Raw genomic sequence first — 15055 nt, forward strand, 5'->3', positions numbered from 1 at the left:
GCAGGAGGCAACTGATCAATGATTCTCTCTCATCATTGATGCTTCTCTTTCTCCTTCTCCCTTCCCCTCTGAAATCAATAAAAATATATACTTTTTCAAATCCTTCTTAATTCCAGGGCCCTGCTGCCTGGCTTATGAATTAGGCAACAAGGGGAGGGACAGCCTTCTGTCACACAGACAGGAAAGCGTTACGCGAGTATAAATCCAAGGCGTTACCCCAGCCTGGGCGGTAAGGAAGACTTTGAAGTCTTCGCTGAACGTCAAGGTTGGATGGTCGGCAATTCGGTTCAAAAACTTATTCAGGGCCCTCCTGCGCGTCTCGATGAAGTCGTCGTTGAAGCGCTCCACCATGCCCTTCACCACGAACTTCTCCGGCAGCGGCTGCGGCAAAAACAAACACGCCGGTGAGCGCGGCACCTGCCCCAGGCGGCAGAGGGGGAGGGAAATGCCACCCGTGCCCATTTACAGGCTGTTGGAACATGCCACCATCTCACAAAGATACTTTAAAGATGCGCAATGCTAAGTCCAAACACGACAAAACATGAAACAGGCAAACAAGCAAGCCTGGCCCGGCCGGCGTGGCTCAGTGGCTGAGCGTTGATCACAGTTCAATTCCCGGTCCGGGCACAGGCCCGGGTGGGGCCTCGATCCCCGGTGTGGGGTGTGCAGGAGGCAGCCGGTCCATGATTCTCTCTCATCACTGATGTTTCTCTTTCTCTCTCTCCCTCTCCCTCCCTGAGATCAATACAAAAATATTAAAAAAGCAAAAGCAAATCTGTAGTTAGGTGGAAACGTTTAAAACGAATGTTTCCAAGGTGAATGAATTACACGAACAGAAAGGCCTGGAACCTGGTGGCGGGCATGTTCACAGTTCACAGGACAAGGTGGCAGCCGTTCTACGGAAGATGGGGTCTACCTACCGGGATGATGAGAGTGGGGTGGGCCTCCTCGAGCTTTCCCTTGAGCCACAGGAAGTCCTGGTACCGCCTCCTGACTTCGAATTCGCTGGAGTCGAACTCCCCGCGTGACGTCTGCAGGAGGAAGCAGCAGACAAGCAATGCGGGGCCGGCCACGCCGCGGCCGGTCCGGACACCCGGGCTCAGCGGGCCTCACTGCACAGCCTCAGTGCACGGGGCAGGGGAGGGAGCCAGCTCCCCGCATGGCCAGCAGGAAAGCAAACCCCACGCCCGGGTTCCAGACCCACACGGGGAGTCTGTGTGCGAGGCCCCTCTGCCTCCCACAGGCGCGGCCACCCGCGGGCGAGTGCGTCCCGCACTGAGGCTTAAACACGCGTCTCTTCTCAGGAGATCGGGATTCGGGACGGGAGGCAAGTCCTGTCAGTGCCGTTTGGGAGAGAACGGAACACAACCGAAAAAAAACGTTTTGCTGGAATGTGCTCGAACCAACTGCTTGGCTAAAATGTGCGTTTGGTATGCGAGCATTCTAGCATTTGACAGAGTGGTTTTACCCACTGTTTTAAACATGTTATTAAAGGAGATTTGATGTGGAAAGACAATGTTCCCGTCGTTCTCAAGGGATTCTATTTTGAGTCATATGCTGAACTCCTAAAAATTAAGCAAATATCTTAAAATATCTCTTCTCAACAAACCAAAAAGCTACGCCAACATGGGTATAATAGCAACCTCGCTTCTACTGCCGAATCCTGAGCCAAATACAAAAGTAGACCATCTAAAGCATGTGCACCTCTCAGGAACACAGCCACTCCCACCAGCATCTTATGTAGCTGAATTTTGCATATTAAAAATCACACACAGTCATACGAAGCTTGAGATTTTCTGGAGTAAGAATGGAATAACACATGGCATGCATATCTCACACTCACCCCCACAGATAAACACAATTGTAGAATTCAGCAGCTCGAGCTAAGCAACCTTAATTGCTGTAAAATAAGGCTCCCCTAAGCTACACTTTCCAAGATTTATTCTTTTAAAATGCATGTTTAGAATATCTCCCAATGTAGCTCAGTAAAACATTCCCTTTTTAGTGAAAAAGGTAGAGGTAAGTGAGATGCAGAAATCTAAAGAACTAAATGCTCACAGAACACTAAAATCTTAACTGTTATGCAAAAAGGTACAGGTTGTAGGAATGCTAAAAATAGGAAAACTAAATCTAGGAGAGACAGTTTAACAATGTATATGAGTTGGTATGTGGACATATATATGCAAATATATACACATGAACATACATATGCACACAAAACATAGTGTAGAGTCACTCATGAAAATATATTTACTGAAGCCAGGCTGGTGTGGCTCAGTGGCTGAGCATCAACCTATGAACCAGGAGGTCATGGGTTCGAATCCCGGTCAGGGAACAAGCCCAGGTTGCGGGCTTGATCTCCAGTGGGGGGCAGCTGATCAATGATTCTCTCTCACCGATGTTTCTATCTCTCTACCCTTCTCCCTTCCCCTCTCTCTCTAAAAAAAATAAATAAACTGAAAACATCTTTTAAAATATGTCCATATCTGTACCTATGTATTGAACAGCTGTGTAGCCAGCACATATGCACAGGTTCATTAGCAATTACTAGAGGGGAAAATTGGCCTAACTACTAGTGAAAATGAGGACACGCAGAACCTGCGCAGTTAACACTGAGCTTCAGACGTCCTCAAGAACCTCTCACCCTTTCAGTAACCCTCAGACAGGAGGAAGGCACCAGATCAAGTCACGTGACGGTTAGTCTGTCCTCGTCGCTGTTAGGGGCGGAGAAGAGCGAACTTCAGGTGGTAACGGGGTGAGGACAGTCCCCAGGGCGGGTGTCCTTTCTCCCTGCCGGGCGTCCCCTTCCCCAGAGAGGCCGCAAGATCTACAGTGGATCGGTAGAGGAAAACCAGTGCTGCCAGCCGGGCTCACATCATAACTCATCCCCGACGACAGGGACAGGGTCACTGCCCCATCTGAAGTGGCCCACGGGGGCCATCTGAGCACAGGTACACGCTGCACCAGGGGGACGATGGCCGATCTCCAGCTCAGCAAGAACGTGTGTTCTAGAAAGTGAACTCAGAGCATAGATAACTCTTCCAGCCTAAAACACAGGTTCCCCTGGGAGCTGCTTTGTAAATGTTTAGTTTTCATGTCTTCCCGTAAAAACTTGGGTACCTGGAGTTCAGGACTAACAGACTCAGGCGAGCTACACCCCAAAGTGCAATATCTTACCCAAAATGGTTAAAAAAAAAACAGATAAATTCAGCAAAGACTGCGTGATGCTGAGTTTGCGGTGAGCAAGATGCACGTCCGAAGCCCACGGACAGCCACGTGCTCGGGAGGCCGGCCTTCCATACCCACCTGGGTGGCGACCCTGTAAGTGATGAAGGTCTCGATGGTGGTCACGTGGCTCTCGGGGTCGTCGACCGTGATGAAGAGATCTTTCAAGTCGGGCTCATCCTCAAACTTGACCTGGTTGATCATCGACAAAGGGGACGTCGGCATCGTCGGACTTAAAGAATTCATGTCCATCAGGGAGGCATCCTGAGGAATAAACCATCAGCTGTTAACATCTACAAGGAGAAAGAGCCAGAGCCTTCTCTTCCTCAGGTTCCACACGGTTCATGAGACACGTCAAGAACGAGGCGGGCAAGGGACTCCCGGTTCACCAGGCACGTGGTTCACCCGGGCACGTGGTTCACCCGGCACGTGGTTCACCCGGGCACGTGGTTCACCAGGCACGTGGAACATGTATTTTTATCTCAGCTTCCTCTCAAGACGCCACAGCTGTCAGTGAAGAACGACACAAATAAATGAAAACCAAATAGGACCCAAAGGCATAAGCCCTCCACGTAAAAGAAGAGACTGAGCAGTTGCCGTTTTCGGAAGCTGGAGGCCGGACTGCCGAGGGGCGGCGGGGACCCCGGCCAGAGGGAGCTGAGAAGTAGCCCCAAGGGGACCGGTGGCCGTGAGGACGCGGACGGCCCCTCACGACCGAGAACCCCGGAGGCTGGGACCTGGCGTCGCGGACACAGAGGGCGGGCACAGCTGACCCGGAGGGGGCCTGCAAAGCTAATACCCAACAACCAGAGAACTGCGCTCCCTTTCCGGAGGGCCTGCTCTGCAGGCACCATGAGGGACCGGGGCAGATGGGCCCTAAGAAAACACAGGACCAAGGCCGAGTCCCACACCCTCCACGGAGGGGACCAGCCCGCTGCCTCACTGGCCCAGGAATGTGGGCAGCCGACCCTTCCAGCCTCTGCTCATTACCCGTGCGTGCTGCGTGTCCACTCAGCTTTATGGCCCAGCGATGGGGGACGGGGGCGGGGGGGGGGGCGGGGGGGGCAGAGGGAGAGAGCTGGAGGTGAGGGGGAGGGGAGGGGGACGCAAGATGCACTCAGTGCGCATGAACTTAAAGTGATACCAAAACAGCTGAAAGGGATTCCAGGTGTCGGAATTGCTGAACTTCATGGTTTTAGCATGAGCCTCTGTATTTCCAAACAGTCTAAAATAAACATGTATCTTGAAAAGAATATTAAAACTGTTAGAGTCAACAGCTTTACACCATGTTCGGAGACGGAGAAACCACTGTGACAGATGACAGGCGCCGTCCAGGGCCGTTTGGGCAGAAACCCTGGGTCACATTAGATTTTTTTTCTTAACTCATCCAAGTGGCGCAGTGACACAGGAAGTGCAAAAATGTGTTGGGAGCACATGGAAATGGGATTGTCCGACTAAATCATGGGATGCTAAGACCATGGAATGCTAAGCAGCCATTCAGAACCAGAGGTTCCAGTCTGGCCGGCGTGGCTCAGTGGTTGAGCGTTGACCTATGAACCAGGAGGTCACGGTTGGCTTCCCAGTCAGGGCACATGCCCAGTGGGGGGCGTGCAGGAGGCAGCCGATCCACGATTCTCTCTCATCATGGATGTTTCTCTCTCTCTCCCTCTCCCTTCCTCTCTGAAATCAATAAAAATATATTAAACAAACAAACCAGAAGTTCCAAATAAATGTGCGATCAGTGTCCCAAACCTCTCTCAACAGCCATTTCATTGAAAGGGGGGTATTTAGCCGACATGTTTTGGGTTGATGGGCAAACGTTCTTTGAAAGTCACTGGCAGGGTCCCCGACCACATGCCTCGGCATTCCATGCAGTCTCCTCTGAACTCACCCACCCCTCCTTTCGCCCACGCCTCGTTCAGCATTCTACTTCTCCTGCTAAGATGCGTCCTTCCGTGGCGTGGGACGCTCGCCATTCCAGGGAGTGCAGTGTGGTGTCGAAAACACAGGCTTCCGTATCGAGCGCAGAAAGAAAGCCACAGGCTGAGCTTCAGCAACGCCCCACATTCCCGCAGAAGGATCTGAATGACTGTGAATCACTCAAAAACATTCTGAGTCCTGGCTGGTGTGGCTCAGTGGATAGAGCGTCGGCCTGCGGACTGAAGGGTCCCAGGTTCGATTCTGGTCAAGGGCACAGGCCTGTGTTGTGAGCTTGATCCCTAGTGGGGGCGTGCAGGAGGCAGCCGATCAGTGATTCTCTCTCCTCATTGATGTTTCTCTCTCTCCCTCTCCCTTCCTCTCTGAAATCAGTAAAAACATATTTAAACACACACACACACACAACAAACAAACAAAAAAACAAGCAGGGGTCTGCCAATCTCTGACTACTCAGGAGATACACACTGAAGACCCAGGTGGGAGGAGAGAGGACACGTCTAAAGCGTCCCTCCTTCAAGCCCTCGGTAACACGCCTCAGGGGCATCGCACAGACACGCCACAAGGTACTCTGGCGGCTCGGAGCCGCCTGCACACGGCTATTTTCTCCCCACAAGTAGAGGAACGAAGAAACCCGTGTGCGAAGTGTGACAGACAGAACGCTGGCCTGAAAAGGCCGAGAGAACAGAACTGCCGATGCCCCGAAGCCGGTGCCCGGAGACGTCTGGTGGAAAAGCGACGTCCTGCGGAAGGAGCCGGAGCAGCAGCGAGGCGGGAGGGGCACGCATCTTGATGGGCCTAAACTTAGACTCCGCAGCTGTGTTTTGGTTTACGACTCCTTCCAACCTGCCTGCTTATAATAATAATAGAAATGAGACAGGCTTCTGCGGACCGCGTGCCTGGGGATGTCGGTAAAGGGGCAGGCGACACGCCAATGATGTTTAACACTGTTCCGCGCTGTGGAGTATCCACACCCTCCTATGCATAGACCATCATTAATTCATCCATTTTTGTGTTCCCATTTTGCAACTGTGTTGCCTGGAATGTACCTGGACTTCCTCGGGTTTTGTGTACTGCGAGGCTATACCGGCCATAGAAATTGTTCACATAACTTTATTCTTCAGGATTTTCCCCTTCGGCCAAAAAAAAGGCACATTTTTTAAAAAGTCTCTGTAGTCAGGCGGAGCTGAACTTGATTCAAGCGTAGACACATACCACCTGTGTGAACCTGGTCACGTCACTGCACCTCCGGGCTGGGACGGGAGCGGAGTAGGAGAGGATAAAAGTGAAGCACCCGTGAGTCAGTGCGATGCGCACATGGCCTGCTTGAAGGCTTGCTGCGCGTTATCTTACGTGAACTCGCCACGACCCAGCGCCGTGTATTCTAATGCCAGCCGTGAAAACCAGCCGCACCTTCACGCAGGAACACAGGCGCCTCACAGGCGAATGTTAGGGGAAAGCAAAGCAGAGGAGAATGTGAACTCACTTTTAAATATCCTAAAGCAAAAGATCCAAATGGCATAAATCCTTAAAACACATTGCTTCGAGCTACGTATATAAACTGTATGAAACCCACACAAATGATAAAGTTCAGATTCTCATTTTCCTTCGAGCAGAGGAGCGAGCGCCTTGGGGAGGGCCACCCAGGAGCATCACAACGTGGGTTATGGTTTCTGTCCTAAGCCGAGTCCCGGGAACATGGACGCGAGTTTTATTATCCTATTACCAGGCGTCTGCAGACATTTCACAGAAAGGGCCAGGCAGGACGTGTGGGCAATGGGCCACCTGGTCTCCGTCACCTTGGCCACGGTAGTGGCTGCAGTCACAGGCGGCACACCAACAAACAGGTGTGGTGAACGCCAATAAAACCTTATTGGCCCCTACTGACCGCTACATGGGGTACAGATGTTACGCAGCTATATAACATACGGACAGGCAGGATGCACATATGCTTCGATAGCTATGCTTTTGTGTGCGTGAGAATATTCTACAACGAAAATCACTTTAAAGGTTTTAAAAATCATTACAAAGGTAGGATCCAATAGAATAAGGACATATTCTTGATGGTTGAAAATGGCGCATGGATTTTCTTTTCGCAGTTTTCTCGTGGAACTTGGACGCAGTCGTCCTGACCACTGCCAGGGAGGCGGGAGGTGCTAGTAAGCTCGCTCGATTCTAGCACCTGCGTTTCTTCTGGGGGCTTTTATTCTTACCCTCAGACACGCACACACTCACTCACTCACTAATGAACGTTTTAACCAGGTCAGTGCAGGTGGCTCCATGTGAAGCAAGAACAAGGAAAGGACAAGTAAAATGTGGCGGCTGAAAGGCAGGCAGGGCTCCCTCGTACACGTAACATACATGTAACATGCGCAGCTATGCTCTGTTCCTGCATGCCAGAGCTTCTCAAAGCCACGAATGCCAAATCCACGGGGAGGGGCTTCCTGAACTGGCCTGGGGTCCTGGGGACACAAGGAAACAGCCAGTGGTGGCTTCAGTGATGACTAAGCAGAGCCGGGGGGGGGGGGGGTCATTACTCAACGCAGAGCTCCCCACGGGGTGGAAAGTGTGACTGTGGACATGCAGACGGGAATGCAGACGGCCGGCCGGGCTGGGTGGGCCCCGGGCCTCCAGGGGAGGCCCCACCTGAGGCCAGCCGCGCCCGCACTCCAGGCGCATTTCTGCGGGACCTGATACTCACACTTGGGTCTGGAACGCCAGGAATGCCCCTCCCTGTCCTCAGCAGCCTGGCAGGCCTCCGTGCGATGACTCACGGGAGCAGAGCCACACACACACACACACACACACACAGCCTCTAGGAAACAGCCCAGCGCCTGGGCAAGCCCCACAGCCCGGAAGCACCGCCGCCGAAGGCTGTGCCCACGAAAAGGGTCTCGCCGCCTGCGTTGGGCCTTCACGGCGCCTCCTTGACTCCATGGGGTTTTCCCACGGTTTCCACCCGGTTCGTCTGAGTGGTCGTAGGTCTGTCCCCACCTCCCTCTCAGGCTCTCACCACGCAGCCTCCCTGGGGGAGGACCAGCTCCTTCCATGGAGATGACCCTCCGAAGCTCGCCCCGCACCCGCAAAAGGGACGCTGCGCAGGTGAAATCGTTCACCTTAAACGCCGCCAGCCAGTCCTGCGGTTCCTAAGGGCCCGGCCCACGTGTCCGCGTCATCTCATCAGCCCTCCCTCCCTGAAGCCGGGGGAGGGGGGGGCGATGGGATCGCCATCACCTGCACTTCACGGACAACATGCGGTCGGGTCGGAGTGACCTGGTCCTCCCCCCACTGCTTCTGTCTCAACCAGCGGAGCAAGGCCCCACGGCCACTCCCCTCCCCCCCGCCCCACGCACACAGGGAGCACCGCCCCTCACAGCTTCTCTTCATTGAACAAACACGCATCCATATCGCCAGCATCCCATATCGCCAGGGTCAGCCCTGGGCACAGCCTGGCCGAGCCTGACCTGGTGCCCGCTCCCAGGAGCTCACACTCTGGGGAAGGGGGAGTGGGGGGGCGGGGGGAGGGGGTCGCTAATAGACAAGGAAGCACAGGAAAGCAGGTCCAGCTAGAACCAAGTGTTGGCCAGCGAGGGAGCGAATCCGGAGCCGTGCAGTGGGTGCTGGGGTGCAGGGTGAGGGCGGGGCCCGCGGGACGCAGGGACAGCTGTCAGGGGAGGGGTCTTCAGGGAGGGCCGTGGAAGGAGCCGGCCACGGGAAACGCGGAGGGAAGGAGGCGCCCATCCGGGAACCGCCAGGCCTGAGGCAGGATAAACGTGGCGCCTCGAAGTCCAAAGGCGGGCATCTGTGCCCCAGCTGGAGGTCTTATTTATTTATTTATTGTTGTTGATTTCAGAGAGGAAGGGAGAGGGAGAGAGAAACATCAATGATGAGAGAGAATCACTGATCGGCTGCCTCCTGCACGCCCCCTACTGGGGATAGAGCCCAACAACCCAGGCCTGTGCCCTGACCGGGAATCAAACCTGGGACCCTTCAGCCTTCAGGCCGTGCTCTACCCACTGAGCCACACCCGCCAAGGCAGCTAGAGGTCTTCAGAATCAGTGCAGATGAACACAGTGAGGATGGTTTTTCTAGGTCTGAAGATCCGCACACCGAGAGGTGGCCTTTAGCTTTTGGTCACACATAACGAGGCTTTTATTTTCATTTTGGACAAAATGTCGGCTCCTAATGTGTCGTTTTACATGATGAAGCCCTGTTTTTCACTTCAAAACTTTATTTCTATATGAAAAATTAAATCCACAACTAAAACAGAAAACAATTACAACAAAAACAAGACTAAAATGTTAAGCTACATGAAAGAAACAGCACAAAAGCACGCCTGTGGCCCTATCCGGTGTGGCTCAGGGGCTAGAGCGTCGGCCTGTGGACTGAAGGGTCCCAGGTTCAATTCCAGTCAAGGGCATGTACCTTGATTGCGGGCACATCCCCAGTGGGGGGTGTGCAGGAGGCAGCTGATGTTTCTCTCTCATCGATGTTTCTAACTCTCTATCCCTCTCCCTTCCTCTCTGTAAAAAATCAACAAAATATATATATTTTTTAAAAAGCGCGCCTGTGTGTGATCCCGGGTGCAGGTATGCTAACCCCTGGACACAGACAGCGGCGTGGGGAAGGCCGGGGCGGGTGGGGGGTGAGGGGGGGCTGGAATGGGTCAGGATGGGGGGTGGGAGGGGACATCTGTAATACTTTCAACAATAAAGATACACTTAAAAGAACACATGGTCACTTCTCTCTCTCAGGGCGTTTATAGACACAATACTAAATTGTCCTGTAGCTTGGACAGCTTTGCTGGAGACTGAAGCCTCCTGCGGTACCTCCCGGAACCTTCTTCTGGACCATGATTAAAGCACACATGAGCTGCGCTGTCTGTAGCTTTGGGCCCCGCGCTGGAACCCAGGCCTTCTGAAGAGGATCCTGGTAATGAGGAGAATCGCACCTGTGACCCCCAGCTTCCCACACGCCCCGGGTCTTCTCTCCCGTCATGGCCTCCAGTTCCTTTAAAAAGGTCGCTAAGCAGAGCTGTCATTCACTGAGGGCCAGTCAGCATCGCGGCGCTGGGACCCAGTTACCCTGCTCTTTCAACGACTGCTTCTTCCACACCTCGTCTTCTTTGGGAAGAAACAGAGTCCATTTGTTTTATTGTAACGTATTCTTTTCCTCCAAAGGAGAACTTTTTCCTCTAGCGGCAGAGAAATGGGCCCCTTCGGTCTGATTCCACTTTTCGGCACCCTCCTCTCTCGGGCCCAGTTCTGACACCATCTCACGCTATTGTTGTCATTGTTACCTTTTTCTTTTTCTGAATCATCGGTGATACGGGCCTACCTTCCAGCACCGAGGCGAGATCTTTTAAGGCAAGTTTCTGTGTCGCCCTGTGGTCCCCGACTGGGCCTCCTGTTCTCCCCGCGGGACGAGTTGAGAACTTAGAACAAGGCCTCCCTCATCGCACGCTCCCTCTCTCCGAGAGTCATGTTGCCGGCTCGGGTCTCCGCCCCATCGCCCACCTGGACCCCAAGAACTGAATCTCACTTTCCTTTTTCCCCAAAGAATCCTTAACACAGCGTCTTATGTAAAAATACTTAACATGGACTTGACAGGTGCTTGTACTATACTGTGGGGGGAAAAGGTGCCGGCCGGCGTGGCTCAGTGGCTGAGCGTCGACCCATGAACCAGGAGGTCACGATTCGATTCCCGGTCAGGGCACATGCCCAGGGTTGCAGGCTCCATCCCCAGTAGGGGGCGTGCAGGAGGCAGCTGATCCACGATTCTCTCTCATCACTGATGTTTCTCTCTCTCTCTTCCTTCCTCTCTGAAATCAATCAATCACTATATATATATGAAATACTAATAAGTCAAAGATTCTGCTCTTAAATAAGTGTCTGGAGAGGAGCAGGGTGCACATTCACTAAGGGAGTAAGGGTGGCGGCTGTCAATGGGAACTGAATGTGGCCCTCATGGATGTGAACGCACGAAAAGGCAATGTTCCTTCCTTCAGAAGTTCCTGATGCCACCCTGGAGCGGGCTGGCCACAGGACAGGGAGAGGGAGAGGGAGGGGGGGAGGGAGGGAGGGAGGGAGAGAGAGAGAGAGAGAGAGAGAGAGAGAGAGAGAGAGAGAGAGAGAGAGAGAGCAAACAGAGAGGGCTGCGTCCATGTGCCTGTCTACCTCCCTGGTTCACGGTTGGCAATGCCAGCGCACTGGAGCAGAAGCGGGCAGCTACTGTGAATGCTTCCCGGGCACCTCAGACGCTACCCAGCATCATGTCTTCCCGGAGCCTAAGGGCCAGGTGCCCGTAGACTAAGAGCCACAGGCGGTGCCTAACCTTCCCAGGTGCCTGACGGGGAGCAGGAAACAGGAATGAGCGGAGGCCAGGGGCGGGGCTGAGGCTTCTGTCCTTTTAAGAAAATGCAAAAGTGCAGAGACAAGATTAGGTTGAAAAACAAATGTTTTGCTAGAATGAAAAAGAAGCCTCCACCGGGCTCGGCCACGGAGCCCAAGAGGTCACCGTTCTGCCCGACAGCTGCCGGCAATTTAAGGGAAAGGCGGACACAGAAATGCGCCCTTTATTTTTCTCTTACTCCCCTCACCTCCTTCACCCAACCCCACGCCCCCCCGCCCCCTGACGGCTGCCAGTCTGTTCTCTGTACCCGGGAGTCCGTTTCTATTTCGTTCGTCAGTTTAGCTTGTTCACTGAGCCCACACAGAAGTGAGGGCTCACGGTGCTCGTCTCTCTCTGGCTGGCTCACTTCCCTCGGCATAAGGCTCTCCAGGTCCCTCCACTGCTGTGGCAAAAGTCAGATGTCACTTGAAACCCGGATGGTTTCATTAACCAGTGTCACCCCAATACATGCAACACAAACACGAAATACAGAGCGGCCCCTGGCTGCACCCTGCCCTTCCCTTCCCTTCCCTCCTAAGCTACCCACAGCCCCAGTCACAGCCCACATCTCCAGGGGCCTGAGCCATCCCACACCTAAAGCTCCAACTCCATTAGCTTCGCCTTCGATCGGCCTCTAAACAGGGGCTCATGCGAGGGGGCTGGGGCGCTGAGAATCTGGGACAAGAAGTCAGGAGACAAGTGCAAGAGGATCCCAGGGGACTGATACTCAGGTGCCACTCCCATCACCGGGCCCCTCCCAGGCTGGAGTGTCCCAGGGCAGAGCCTCAGGCATATTCCTAGACTAATAGCACCTCCCAAGGCAGCCAAGGCGGCCAGCTACACGGGAAAGGCAACTGACTCCAGCAAGAGCACACAGCTGAACCCGCGGACACCTGGCCTGCAGCCCTGCCCACCCTTATGTATTGCCCCTGGCACTGGTTTTCCTCTGTGGGGTCTGAGTTTAACTGGTCCCTTTCTAATGTCAGTCGCTCTGCCACAGTAAAGCAATGATCCATGTGTTGCTTTACCTAACACCTCAAGGCAACATTTACCTACTTCCCAGGCGTCTGAGCCATGAATACAGTGTTGTCATCTCTTCCACCCTGGGCAGCGAGGTGAGAAACTGGGGTGACATTCAATGCCTCCCGCCAAGAAAGACATTTCTCTTTACAAGTAGCAATTGTATCCACAGTCCACACACACACCAGTCCACCACGAACCGAGTGCGTTTCTCTCCACCTACACCAGGCGTTGGGCCTGGGGTCCCAGGTGTGCCCCGGGAAGGACAGACACGGTGGCTGGGGGTGGGGGGGAGTGGGGGGGGGCAGCTGGGTGTCTGGGATCCTGGGCTCCGCAGGGGAGCTTCCTGTTGGACCCGGGAACCGCCCCCCCCAAAGAGGGGGCTCCCTGGCACCTTTCCCGGGAGACTTGAGACGCACCTCGGGTGTCCCCAAGCCCCAAATCCGCAACCGGCCACAGGAAATCAAAAGTAACTTCTCCGGACTCCATCTCCCTCCCAGAGGGCCGGTTGGGCTGCAGCCGAAACCAATCTGCGAGGGGCGGGGAGCTTGGCGCCACCGCCGCGGGGTTTGGCCACCGTCCCCAGAAGTCCGCGTCGGGGAAGAAGGAAGGAGATCCAAGGGGGGAAATCACAACTTTGCAAACTCCACGGAGCTACGGCCCTGCCCGCGGCGGTCAAAGTGCAGGCGGCGGCGGGGGTGGGGGGAGGGAAGGGGGGGAACCGCCCGCCTGCACCCCGGGGCGCGGGGACGGCCGGGGGCGCGCTCACCTTGCTGAACACCTCCAGGTCGTCCTCGTCCCCGTCCAGGGCCAGCGCCTCGGCCGGCAGCAGGGCGCAGGGGCTGTCCCCGCCGGCGTCCCCCGCCGGGGGCCCCGAGGAGCCGCGCGGAGCCGCGGGGAGCTCGCCCTCCATCCCGGGACTGCGCCCGCCCCGCCGCCCTCGCGCCGCCCATTGGCTCCCCGCGGCCCGGCCTCCCGGCTCCAGCCCGGCCGCGCGCAGACGCGGAACGCCCGGCCGGCCTCCCTGGCCCGGGGCCCGGAGGGGCGGGGGGACGCCGAGGCCCGAAGATCCCGGGGGTGGGCGCGGGCCCTGGCACCGCCCCGCCGCGCCCCGCTCCGGCCGCCCGGCCAGGTTTCTGGTGGACTCAGCGGGTCCCGGCGCGGAGAAGCCGATCCTGTGCTTCCTGGCCTTGCCGGGGCGCCTTTCTCTGGCTGTGGTTCTGGACTCTCCTGGAGCGAAGGCAAACAGAAAAGGAAAGACGTGCCCTGCTGTTACAGTAATAAGTTTAGTTGGTGTAGGTTAGCATAAGCAAACTCCATTGTGTATTGGAGTGAATTTAAACTTTACTTAGAAGAGGAACTACCTTTGTGTGTGTGTGACCCTGATAAGTACCTTGTAACTCCCTGCGTGTATCCTGATAAGCCCAGAAGGCACCCGGAGCACACTGATATGAGACACAGAAGAAGCCCACCCATGGGGTATAAAAGGACCCTCACAGCAGCAGTCAGACGCCTCCTGTCTGCCCTCCACAGCCAAGACGTTCTCCTTGCCCCTGGAAACTGCCGTTCCTGCACTGCCTCTGAGCCCAGACTGTTAGAGGCCTCCCTTCGCGTCAAGAGACCGAGCATCTTGCAGCTGCGAACCTGACGACCTCCTTGTGTCTCTGTCAGCGAGTGTCTCCGGGTGGCCTGCCAAGGACGGGAACGCATCAGCTCTCTGGTAAACAAACCTGTGTGATTCTTGCTTTTTGCTTGTCTCCTGTGTCTCCTCTCTTCTTAGTTTTGGTTTAAGCTCGGCCTAATTAATAAAGTACCCTTTGGCGTCTGTGTCGGTGTATCCAGATGAGGCGCACTGGGTCACCTGTGCACAGGTTCCCATAGAAGGGGAACACCAGCTCCCCGGGGTTAGGAGCTGATGTTTGGCCCGGTGACCGGATCCGTGTGGCCCTTTCACTGTGGAGACAGGGACCCCGGGCGGAGAAGCGATTTTAAACGTTGAAGAGGATCGTGACTCCTGAGAGCCTCCCTGAAGTTCCAGCCCAGGAGTCAGCCCGACCCTTCGCTCCTCCATTGCGAAGCTGTGATCAGAGCGCACTGCTGACACTCTTTCCAAAAAAGCCTCACTTTCCAAAGCGAATGGAAAGGTGCCTGCTAACCGGCCTGTTTCGGAGCCACCCCAGGTTCTGCTGTGACTCCCTTAGGCCCAGCTTTTTTCTCCCCAAGTCCCTGGAGAGAATGTCAGAAATTCAAATAGCACGAGGGCGGCGCTGCTCCAGACGGCTTCTCAAACCTTCCCTGGCAGGACAGCCCAGTGTGTAGACATTTCAACTTTAAAGAAGTTTGCCTCGTGGTGGGGCTCAGTGGTTGAGCATCCACCTATGAGCCAGGAGGTCAGGGTTCGATTCCCGGTCAGGGCACATGCCCCAGGTTGTGGGCTCCATCCCCAGTTGGGGGCGGGTAGGAGGCAGCCGATCCGAGATTCTCT

General features: G+C 55.1%; 1 protein-coding gene across 5 annotated transcripts in view; it reads right to left on the reverse strand.

Annotated features, from left to right (window-relative positions):
- The window catches only part of SNX7 (sorting nexin 7), a 37118-nt gene extending 23598 nt beyond the window's left edge, over window positions 1-13520 (reverse strand). For 2 of the 5 annotated variants that reach the window (XR_004973258.1, XR_004973259.1), the window contains exons 1-4: window positions 13340-13519; window positions 3307-3489; window positions 921-1031; window positions 217-381 (exon numbers count right to left, since the gene is read on the reverse strand). Coding sequence is in view for 2 of the 5 variants with exons in the window: in XM_036343137.1 (XP_036199030.1) it covers window positions 217-381; window positions 921-1031; window positions 3307-3489; window positions 13340-13483 (603 nt within the window). In the remaining 3 variants the exon portion in view is untranslated. Of the gene's footprint in view, window positions 1-216; window positions 382-920; window positions 1032-3306; window positions 3490-13339 lie in introns of all 5 variants that reach the window. The other 3 variants (XR_004973260.1, XM_036343137.1, XM_036343138.1) reach the window with 3 other exon arrangements.
- Window positions 13521-15055: the final 1535 nt, after the last annotated feature.

This window comes from Myotis myotis, unplaced genomic scaffold (genome assembly GCF_014108235.1).
Source record: "Myotis myotis isolate mMyoMyo1 unplaced genomic scaffold, mMyoMyo1.p scaffold_m19_p_18, whole genome shotgun sequence".
Lineage (NCBI taxonomy): Eukaryota > Metazoa > Chordata > Mammalia > Chiroptera > Vespertilionidae > Myotis > Myotis myotis.